An 11,593-nucleotide genomic window follows, 5' to 3' on the forward strand; every position below is an offset into this window, starting at 1 on the left:
TTTTAGTTATAGAGATCGAAATTTGATTTCAAGACTTCCAAAATTTCAATAATGAATTATAGGAGTGATCTGGAAAGTTTGGTCTAATTTCATCAAGTCGCGATTGGGTTTTTGACGTGAATCATGAGTTAATTGTTTAACGAGCGAAATGGATATCCCACTGAGCAAACGAGCTCCGAATTGAGTTTTGATTGAAGGACTATGTTCGTATCATTATTTGTGACTCATAGGAACAAGAATCATCGAATTCCAAGTTCGTATGACGGAGTTAGAGCCTTTTTAGTGAAATTAAACATTGTTGGTGCAGCAGGATCTGGTGCGCACCTTTAGCGACCAGATTTGTCACTTTTAGCGACGGGAATGGCTCTTTTAGCGACCAGAATAGGTTTATTAAAGCTGTTGTGTTTTTCTGCTTATTTTGACCCTTTTTTTTTGTGAAAGAACACAGCTTGGGGTGATTTTTGAGCAAGAAATCATGGGAAATCTTGAGGTAAGTCACTTGTGATCATTTCTACTCCATAATATTAAATTATCATCGAATAATCCGACTAGATTACATGTTTTTAAGGTGTAAATTGGGGATTTGGACCTAGGGATTTGAAAATAAGATTTGAAGATTTGGAGGCCGAATTGTTATCGGAATTTTGTAATTTTGGTATGGTTGGACTCGTGGTTGAATGGTTGTCAGATTTTGTGAATTTCGTCGAATTCCGAAGCGTGGGCCCGGGGGCCGGGTTTGAGCAATTTCGGGATTTTGATGTTAAATTGATATTTTTCGAGTAAGCTTTGCTCCCTTAGCATATTTTAATGATTATGTACTGATTGTGGCTAGATTTGGAGCATCCGGAGGTCGATTCGTGCGGGTGAGGCATCGCGGGCTAGATTTTGGACCAGATCGAGGTAAGTAATGATTGTAAATACTGTCCTGAGGGTTTGAAATCCCGGATTATACGTCGTTGTGTTACTTTGAGGTGACTTGCACGTTGGATGACGAGCGTAGGATAGAGCACCGCTGGGGATTGTGACCTAGTCCATCCCGAACGAATATTTTAATGCGTATTTGATAGTTAATTGTTTGACATTATTATATTTTTGGGTTGTATGCCATGTTTGGGGCCTTGTGCCGACTTGTTGAGACCCTTAGGGGCATTTTTACTATCTTTCCTCACTCTATTTGTTTGAAAGCATATTCTCAGTCATGTTTTACCTGTTTACTGCTCAAATCTGGTTTTATCACTATATTCTTAAAATGTGGAAATTGTTTTGGCCTGAGTTCCCTGTTTTACTGAGATAGACCGAGGGTCTGACTGTGAGATTGATGACTGAGATAGACTGAGAGTTTGATGGTGAGGTTAATGACTGAGAGAGGCCAAGGGCCTAGTTGTGAGGATTATATATCTATGGATTGGGCTGCATGCCGCAGCAATGTATATATATATATATATATATATGTATATGGATCGGGCTGCACGCCGTAGCGATACTTATATGGATCGGGTTGTGCGCTGCAGCAATATAGCGATTGGGTTGTAGGAGCCCCTCCGGAGTCTACACACCCCCAGTGAGCGCAGTCGACTATTTATATGGATCGGGCTGTGCGCCACAGCTATGCATGGTTCGGGCTACACGCCGCAGCGGTTACTTTGATTTCAGTTATTGTGAGAGATATACAGATCGGGCTGCACGCACTATATGGTACCAATTGAGCGTGAATGCTGAGTGCGAGTACTGATTGGTAAGAGTTGAGTCACAAGTGACAGGGAGGCTAGCCCGAGAGGCGATAGATATATAGATGCATATGAGTGATGTTTTTGCCTGAGAGGCCTGTTTATGGACTTATTGATTTCACTCCTCGTTAAAGTGAATTTCTATCGAATATGTTGATTTATCGACTGTTTTCACTCATCTTTATATTGAGCCTTTGTAGGAAAGTTGAACAAATGTTTTAAAACAACTTTTATTTAAACTGGGGTTTATTAGATGTTCAGAAATTAATCACTGATTTGGCATTGGTTATTTTTACTAAGATTTTTAAGTTATGAAGTGTTTATGATTACTATTTTGCCCGAGGGGCTGTTTTACAAATTATGTTTTGCCCGAGGGGCCGATTATGACTTTAATCTCTATTATTATCTTAAATGGTATTGAACCCCTACCGAATCTGCTGGAAAGTATTTCAAAATGATTTTTACTAAAAGCTGGATTTTAAAAGGGAAGATTGACTTGTATTATGATTTGAAGGCCTGTTGTGTTTATTGAGCCTAACGTGAATGTGGATTCATTGTTTCCTACTGCTCAGCCTTTATTTACTCTTATTACTTACTGGGTTGGAGTGTTCACATTACTCCCCGCACCTCATGTGCAGATTTAGGTATATCGGAACCCGGTAGCGGGTGTTGATAGCTCAGCTACGGAGTCATCAGAGTTAGCAAGGTGGTTGCATGACGTTCGCAGCACCGCTTCCTTCCCTTCATTGTTGTTATTGTATTTAGTACATTTTTATACTTTTGTTGTATTCAGACCTTGATAGTTGCTCATGACTAGTGACACCCCGATGTCGGGCTGGTATTTTATTTCGCACTATTATTCCAGGATTTTATTATGAAACATTGTTTAATTTAAAGACTTAAAAATGACTCTTAATGCTTAAAGGGTTAAGGTGAGTGTTGTGTCGGCTAGCCTTATCTTCACGAGAGGCGCCATCACGACCGGGTCGGTTTGGGGTCGTGACAACAAGATGTGAAAAGAAAGTGAAATATGCCTTTGTTTTCCTTATTCTTGTTAGTGGTTGATTTTGATTCCTTTATAATTCTCTTGATATTCTGTTTTACCTAATATTCCCCGAAGCATGTTTCCCCCTCCAATCTTTATTTGTTTATTTCTGTATTTTCTTTGCGATGTATATATATTTGAACTGCACCGGTTTATTTGGTAGTCTGGTCCTAGCCTCGTCACTACCTCGCCGAGGTTAGGCTAGGCACTTATCATCACATGGGGTCGGTTGTGCTGATACAACACTCTGCACAATGTGCAGATTCTGGAGCAGCTTTTGGACCATAGTGTGGAGGCTACCTTCAGTCCACGCGGAGATCCAAGGTAGACCTGCAGGCGTCCGCAGGCCCTGGCGTCCCCTTTTATCCCTACTTTCCTGTTTCATTTTTCCTTACATTCAGAAACAGTGTATTATTATTTCTTCAGACCTTGTATGTAGTAAATCTTAGACCTTCTGTGATACTGTGACACCAGGTTTTGGGTGGTTAAGACTTAAGTATTTGTAATAGATGCAGATTTCAGACATTTAATTGTTATCTTCCGCTTAATTATTTAAAGTTCCGTTGTTTTCTTGTTATTGACTTATATTTGTTAAAAAGAAGTAATTTAACAATGAAATAAGTAGTTAAGTATTGGTTTGCCTAGCTCTCATTAGTAAGCTCCATCACGACTCCCGAGAGGTGGAAACTTTGGGTCGTGAACAATTTTTATTGATAACATTGAGTACAAACAAGCCATGATTATAATAACCCTTGCCAACAAAATTATTATTATTGGTCAACATGACCTTATCAGATTCAAAAGAAACTTTCACCCCAACTTTTCTTAATAATCCCACAGAGACCAAATTAGCTCGGATACAAGGAACATGCAATACGTCACTCGATGCCAAAGTTTTGCCAGATGTGAGTTTGAGAAGTACTTTGCCTTTTCCAAGAACTGGGTAGTCCTTGAGTCACCAAGATATACAACTTCTTTTCCTTCCTCAACTTGGGTGTAGACACAAAGTCTTTTTTGTTAGCACATTTGTGCCTAGTGGCACCCGAATCTAACACCCAATCTTTCACATTGGCCATAAGGTTCACTTGGGAAACAACTGCAGCAATTATGTCATCCATTTTGGCTTCAGTTAAATTTACTTTGACCTTAGCAGGATTGTCATTCCCAACCCTCTTCTGGCATTGAGCAGCATGATGGCCAGGTTTGCCACACACAAAGCAATTACCTTTTTTCTTGAAGGTTTGATTGTTGGTTTTGGGATTATAACCATTTCCTTTATGACATGTTATTTGATTTGTTCTGCCGCTTATTGTTCTCCACCAGGTTGGCTCTTGTAGCAATCTCCTTTCCTTCGTCACCAACAGCTTGCTTGTGATTGGTATTTTTAATTATAATATGTTTGACCAAGTCCTTCAGCGACAATTGCTTGTGTTTGTGTTTCAATTGTTGTTTGTTGTCTCTCCAAGATTTGGGAAGTTTTTCTATAAGCATACCAGCAACAAACTGTTCGGGCAGAGAAATATCTTCAGATTTGAGATCTTCAATCAACTTGTGATATTCGTTGATTTGTGCAGTTATGTCCTTGTCCTCCGTCATCTCCCACTTGTAGTAATTTCCAATTACAAACTTTTGTTTAGTAGCATCTTCGGCAGTGTACTTTGTTAGTATTGACTCCCAGATTTTTTTTGCCTCCTTGTAGTAAATGTAGACATCAAACAATTCATTAGAAAGAGTTGAAATTATAGTATGTCTACATACCTTATTAGCATGAACCCATTGATCCATCCGAATGGAAGTTGTTTCAGTTGGCTTAGGATCAGCAAGTGAAAAAACAACTCCATTCATATCCAAAATAGAATGCACACGTTCCTGTCAGCGCTTAAAATTATCTCCACCAAAAACCTAAATTTTCGAAACATCAGGAAAAGGTTTGGCATAGGTAATTGGTGATGGAACAGCAACAGAAACAGTTGGTGCAGCAGGTGTAGTAGCATCAACAGCAACATTAGCAGCGTTATTCTCCATAATAACTACGCGAAAATATCCTTAATACTGTTGTAAATAATTGGTGATTATGAAGAATAAAGGTTTAGCTTAAGGCGTGTCAAAGATACTGTCTTTAAGGATATTTCACCCACACCGTGATGAATAAAATTAGGTGTATCCCCCAGGATTCAACAAGCTCTTGTAGTATAACTAGGAGTAGAAACAACAAAGATTCACAAGAAGAAAACTCAGCACAAAAGAAAAGGGAAGAAAAGTTTTAAAGTTTGTTTTTTCACTACTTTTCTGTTATGAAGACGAAGAGGTATATATAGACTAAAACAGAAGTACTCTCTGTTCCATATTAGAGGCTATTCAAGGAAAATAAACCATCAGAAATATTCAACCATAAAAGCTATACGTTAAGTCTTAAAGCCATTAACATTAGTCATTTATTTTCCAATACTAACGTTATTGACTTCTCAATAACGTACAAATCCATGAGAATTCAATTGTTTAATTTATTTTGTCCCAAATTGAATTCAAAATTAACTAATTTTCTGTTACAAATATTTTTAAAATAATTACTACAATAATGACTCATTAATGTAATAATAAGAAAATGAATCTAGACATAATTTTAGAATATTTGTTTTTGAGATACCAAAAATATTTTTCTAATCATTTGGAGATTATTGTATTTTGGGGGAGAAAATGGAGGTAAGCGGAGATGGCCTAACATAACTTTTGAACGGTTAAAGGCTTCGACAGTAAAGACACTACTACCTTGTAATGTATGAATACAGATGTATAATGAATATTACAATGTAGATTAGAGATCAAGTCATAACATGGGAACTTTGGAAACTGTGACCAAATTGTTTGCATCGAAGAAACAAAGTCACAAAACCAGAAAATGCCGAAAGAGGGATATGGATCATTCCCACGTAATACTATGTTGTGCAATTATGTTAACACATTCAGTAACCATGTACAACTTCTGAGGATATGTCAAGGCAACAACTTTTCTTCTAGCTAAATATATGGATAATCTTCTCATCAAGTTGATTCTAAGTGTTTTAGCTTCTCTTCTTTTTATCAGATTCTGTAATGGAGGTGAGTTAATCGAATCCAAGTCCTTCCTCAATTTTATTCTTGCTATTGATCCAAACAATGTACTAGGAATTAAGTGCAATTCTTCAGTGACTTACAACCCTTGCTCCTACAAATTACAAGGTGTTAAGTGCAATTTACGTACCGGTAAAGTCATAGAAATAAGGCTTGAAAACATGAATCTCAGTGGGATAATTGATGCAGAATCCCTCTGTAAACTCTCAAAATTGCGAGTTCTTAGCTTAGCAAGGAATAAAATTAAAGGGATAATTCCTGAATCTCTATCAAGGTGTAAAAGCTTAACTGTTCTTGATCTAAGCAGCAATTTTCTCAATGGAAATTCATCATTTCTACTGCACTCTTTGACAATGATCAAGAATCTTAAGAAACTGAACGTTTCTAATAACAATTTCATTTTTTCACAACCTTTGACGAGTCTACAAGCGTTGAGAGGTGTAAAAATGAAAGAATCTACATATATGTTTATAGCTCCATCTTCAACTAGAGAAGGTGAGAAGACAAAAACAAAGCATCATATAAACTTGATGGTTTGGCTACTCATATTTGCTGCAATTGTTCTTGTCTTAGTGGTTTTAGTATTCTTGTACACGAGATGTGTTAGATCAGCAAAGGACAAGGAGGTTTTAAAAGAAGTAGCTAATTATTCGTCTCCTCGAAAAACTCCCTCAGCTGAGGTTGTGGATGGAGTATGTAAGACTGAAGAAAAAAGCTCAGAACTATGCTTTTTCATGCAAGATGTGGAAAAATTTACAATGGATGATCTTCTTGAAGCAACTGCTAATTTGAGAAAACAAGGCCTTTGTAGCAGCCTTTACAAAGTCCATATCAGTAGCAGTGGTGTTTTTGCTGTCAAGAGACTGAAGAAACTACAAGTGGGGTTCAAAGAATTTTCCCAAACAATGAAAAGAATAGGGAATTTGAAACATCAAAATGTACTTCCACTTGTTGCTTATTACTCTAGCAATGAAGAAAAATTGCTTATCTACAAATACCAGAACAATGGAAGTCTACTTACTCTTTTTGAAAGTAAGTGAATTAAGTTGAGAACTAATTACAGTGTCCAAGATTTTACAATTTTCAGTATTTGATCATATCTCTTACGATGCTGATATTATTTGTCTAGCTTCTTTTGTTGTCACTGATCTATTGTCTATTGTTTATTTCCTTCTTCTTGAGCCGAGGGTCTTTCGGAAACAACCTTTCTACCCTTCCGGGGTAGGGGTAAGGTCTGCGTATACTCTACCCTCCCCAGACCCCACTTGTGGGATTTTACTGGGTTGTTGTTTGATCATTTTGTTGTTCTTTTCACTTGCAGATTATGTAGAGGGGAAAAGGAATTTCCCATGGAAACTAAGGCTGTCAATTGCAGTTGGCATAGCAAGGGGATTGGCTTTCATATACAGAAGTTCTAAGAAAGGCAATGTCATTCCCCATGGCAACATTAAGCCATCAAATATTCTGTTAAACGAAAATGAGGAGCCATTAATAAGTGAGTATGGATATTGCAAGTTCCTAGACCCCAACAAGAGTTGCTTCTACAATGACAATGGTTACACAGCCCCTGAGAAGACGTCGACAGAAGAAGCTGATGCCTATAGCTTTGGGGTGATTCTGCTGGAATTGCTGACAGGTAAAGTTGTGGAGAAAACTGGATTAGACCTTGTCAAATGGGTGAAATCTATAGTGCGGGAAGAATGGACTGGAGAGGTGTTTGATAGTGAAGTTGCCTGCTTTGAAATGTATGCTTTCCCTCTACTAAATGTAGCACTCAAGTGTGTGGAGCGTTTGCCAGAGGAGCGGCCTACAATGACAGAGGTTTTGGAGATAATTGAGGAAGTTGTGAATGATCAAGAAGACATCTCTCCTTCTTCTATGACTTCTTTTGAATCCACCCCTGGTTCAATGAAGCATCTGTAAGCCTTTTAGTTTGAGGGCTTTTCTGCTTTCTGTATGTATGTGACATTATCTGCATAAATAATATCAGACAATGGCATGCAAGGCCAGTGGTGACTGTATGTTGTCTCAGAATGGTGTCTTGTAGCATACTAAATACCGTATCACACATATGATTGCTGATAAGAATCTTAGTATATTGAGGATGATGATGATGAAATAGCACAGCACATAATCAGATTATTTCAAGGGAAATGCTGAGCATAAATTAAGCACAAAGTTCTAATTAACATGGTACAGAAGTAAAACAAGTCTTCAACGGACCTAAGTCTATTAGTTCAGAGCATTTTAATTATCCATGGGCTAAAATCATAAAATGGATAAAACACCACATTCATAAAATCCTTAAGTGTTCGTTTATCCTTTTATACTTGGTCCTAATCGCTATAGGTCATCTGAGAACCATTCGCAAAAGCTCAGAAAAAAGCTCTGCTGCCATAGAACACCCGTGAGCCAGTGCTCTTGGGTGTTTGCGATGTCTGATCTGAACTTGAATTACCAGAAGTTGTTGGCCTAGTTTCCATGTCCAATGGAAGCTTCATCTTTGCCAAGGACTCAGTAAATTGCTGCATACTTTTCATGTACATATCCACGATATCCTGTTGCACAACCTTTTGCTCTGGCTCAATGTTCACTGCAACCACTGGCTTTGGAAATGCACTGCTAGGCTTGGTTTCCGATATGTTACTCTCAGCATCTCCACTGGCTTTAGGAGCTGAAGCATATTCTTCCCCCGGAGATTTTGAAGCTCCTTGGGTATCAGAGGACTGAGAGGTTGCAGGGTGCAAAGCGGATGGAGAGTCGATGGTTGATACGCTGCTAGGAGGGGAATCGCGCTTAGGATATTGGTGGAAATTAGCAACTCCACTTGGAAAACTTCCCATATGGACATCTACATCTGGACTGAGCTGATTTTCAGTATCAGAAGAGACAAAGCTATCTGAGCTTTGAGAATCCAGATTAGTGCCTGGTATATTAAAGTACTCAGAGACCATAAGATTATTTTCATTTACAATCTTAGGATCTGGGAACTCAATTTTATCAAACTCCTTAAGCAACGACTCGGGTGTCTCGCTATCTGGGGCCCGAGATGCATCAGTGTCCACAGATACAGGCAATGAAGGAATTTCAAGCACTTCAGGTGAAGTACCATTGTAAGAAACGGACAACTGTACAAATCCTGCTGGGGAGTGATAGAGATCGGTCGACGAAAGAGAGAACTCTTTTTCTAGCTTTCCATTTTTGACAAGGATTTCAGAAAGGGGGACTAGTGCAAATCCTAGCAGTTGGTCTTCCAAATAATTCCTCACTCTGCTCATCATCCATATCTCACATTTAACCGAGCATTTTATCGTACGAACTTTGAGCCTTAGATTCTCATTGAAGACTGGAGATTGCCCACCGCCATTAATGATCTGAGTGGAGACTGCATTTTCAGGATCACTAGTAAGGCAAAGTTTTGCATAAACATCTTGCTTATGGTAAATGCAGATGTTGTGGATATCTCTAGCCTGATGTACATACACGTCGAGAACACCAATGAAGTCCTCCACGTTGCGGGCAACAGCCTCCTCTCTGCGAGCAGAAATTCCCTCGGATAGTCCAGAAGGATTCTTGATGAAAAATTCACTGCTTTGCTTCTCGGAGTCGACAAAAACAGAGGAACCCTTAAATGGTGATACAACAGACTGTGGAGAATCCATGAAGCTGACCACAAATAGTACCTAAGAAATTTGAAGGATAGCTTCAATATCAGGTATCACCATCAAATAAGAATTAGCAGCAGGGGCGAAGCTATGTTGGCCCAAGATCAACTGAATACCCTTCACCGAACAATTATACTACGTATAAGGTAAAATATTACTTGTTACTGATTAAAAATAGACTTTGAACACCCTTGCATAGCTCACGGGCAAAGGGTGTTCAAAATTTGAACACCCTTATTGAGTTTCCTGGCTTCGCCACTGATTAGCAGCTGCATTTAATGTGAAAACCTTAACCAATAAACTCATAAACCTAAATCAGAAACATATCTAGACCAGCAAATAAGGGATCAAGATTGAGAATGGTGGAGCTCCATGTTAATTTAAAAAAGACAGAATAACATTGCAGAGAATGAGCAAAAACAGTCAGAACTGGTTAAGATACCAAAATTACAACACTAGATACTGTTATACCAAGAGCATAAGCTCATCAACATGTAGAAAATCAGAATCTAGTGAACTAGTTAACTAAAGCAATTATCCCAATTTAAAAACGAATTAATCTTTATTCATAGCAAACTGAGGAAAACCAAAAGAGAGGGGAGCAAAAACACAAAAATCGACAGAAGGAGAAACAGCTTAAACTACCAAGTCTGATCCTGGAAATAAACAGAACCCATAAAGCTACAAAATCTTTCACTTTCTCCTCCAGTGTTCAGGCACCAAAGAAAGATTAATAAAGCTACAATCTTTACCCTTCTATTTTCCCTTTCCTAACTCAGACAAAGTAGTTAAAACCCAATCAAAATTCCTCAAAATTAAAGAAGAGAAATAACACAAGTGCTTGAAATTCCTTACTAGCAGGGTATGTTGATTGAGCATAAAAAGAACAAGTCAAAAGAGTGGAATCAAGAAATGAAGTTCATTTAATGAACCAAAGAAAATAGGCACGTAATGATAAAAGTCTAACAGGTTAGTCCTTAGACCTTACTTTCCGTTTATAGGGCAGAACAAGTGCAAACAGCAATACTTTCCGTTTATAGGGCAGAACAAGTGCAAACAGCAAATATTGTAAAATCTGTATCTTCACTGGAAGAAGAAGAGCCAACACGAAATACGAAGAAGAATAATTGAGAGGTGCAGAGAATAAAATCAACGGAATGATGGTAGTGGGTTTACCAGTTTGTCTATTATACTAATTTGTATTATTCCTTCCAACTTACTCCCTCTGTGTCAATTTATGTCAACTTTTTTGAGCGACGACGCAGTTTGAGAAGAAATGAAAGATTTTTATAATTTGTGGTAAATAAGTCAAAAAAGGATCGAATTATTTTTGTGATTATAAAAGATTAGCATTAAAGATAGAATTGTAAGTTTAAGCTAAATTGTTATCAAATTTAGAAATGAGTATTTTTTTTTAAACGGACCAAAAAGGAAGTAGGTTCACATAAACTGAAACAGATGGAGTATTTTCTTTTTAGTCCATATAAAAAATATTATTTTTTATATTTAAAAATAATTTATTTTTATATAATGATTTATACATTTACAAAATATACGTGCCTCAATTTATATCACTAAGTTCAAAAATTTTATATTTTTCTTAAATATTGTTCTCAATCAAACTGGTTACTATCTTTTGGAATTTTATACTAATATCATTAGATTAGTAGTATTAGAGGATATAATTTCGTTTGCCTTTTCTTTAATACAAAAAGTTGGCCTCCCACAGGAAACACCGACCTATAGCCATTGGCTCACCACTCCAATCAATCAATGGACCTCTTAGTGCGTTTCACAGTTGGTATCTGCACACTGGAGCGTGTCTACCACATGCTATTTTCTTGGGGATGTGACAAATTATGTATTCTTGATCATTAATAGATAAACTCGTACCTTTGCATAACTCATACTCCCTTCGGTCCAAAATAAGTGATTTTTTAGCTCTTTTCACATAGATTAAGAAATTCATCTTTTAACATTAATTAGCAATAAAATTGATCATATTAACCTTTACTATTTCTTCACATAAATACTCCTAACACATA

At 37.5% G+C, this 11,593-nt stretch overlaps 2 protein-coding genes across 2 annotated transcripts; one reads left to right on the forward strand and one right to left on the reverse strand.

The window, feature by feature from the left end:
* Window positions 1-5,704: 5,704 nt before the first annotated feature.
* LOC107758912 (putative inactive receptor kinase At4g23740) lies at window positions 5,705-10,752 on the forward strand. Its single transcript, XM_016576757.2, has 2 exons — window positions 5,705-6,915; window positions 7,205-10,752. The coding sequence occupies exons 1-2, from the start codon at window positions 5,799-5,801 to the stop codon at window positions 7,804-7,806; spliced, it is 1,719 nt and encodes a 572-aa protein (XP_016432243.1). The 5' UTR covers window positions 5,705-5,798; the 3' UTR covers window positions 7,807-10,752.
* Window positions 7,996-10,540, reverse strand: LOC107758913 (uncharacterized). Its single transcript, XM_075223124.1, has 2 exons — window positions 10,404-10,540; window positions 7,996-9,566 (listed from the first exon to the last, which is right to left on the reverse strand). Exons 1-2 carry the CDS (start codon window positions 10,425-10,427, stop codon window positions 8,259-8,261), a joined length of 1,332 nt encoding a protein of 443 aa, XP_075079225.1. The 5' UTR covers window positions 10,428-10,540; the 3' UTR covers window positions 7,996-8,258.
* Window positions 10,753-11,593: the final 841 nt, after the last annotated feature.

This window comes from Nicotiana tabacum, chromosome 10 (assembly GCF_000715075.1).
Source record: "Nicotiana tabacum cultivar K326 chromosome 10, ASM71507v2, whole genome shotgun sequence".
In the NCBI taxonomy this organism is placed as follows: domain Eukaryota; kingdom Viridiplantae; phylum Streptophyta; class Magnoliopsida; order Solanales; family Solanaceae; genus Nicotiana; species Nicotiana tabacum.

Bases quoted from the DNA above. Each gene is read 5' to 3' on its own strand.
- LOC107758912 (XM_016576757.2), top strand. From the start codon at position 5,799: ATGGATAATCTTCTCATCAAGTTGATTCTAAGTGTTTTAGCTTCTCTT. The intron at 6,916-7,204 runs GTAAGTGAATTA...TTTCACTTGCAG, and splicing joins TCTACTTACTCTTTTTGAAA to ATTATGTAGAGGGGAAAAGG.
- LOC107758913 (XM_075223124.1), bottom strand. From the start codon at position 10,427: ATGCTCAATCAACATACCCTGCTA. The intron at 9,567-10,403 runs GTAAGGAATTTC...CAAATTTCTTAG, and splicing joins TCAATCAACATACCCTGCTA to GTACTATTTGTGGTCAGCTT.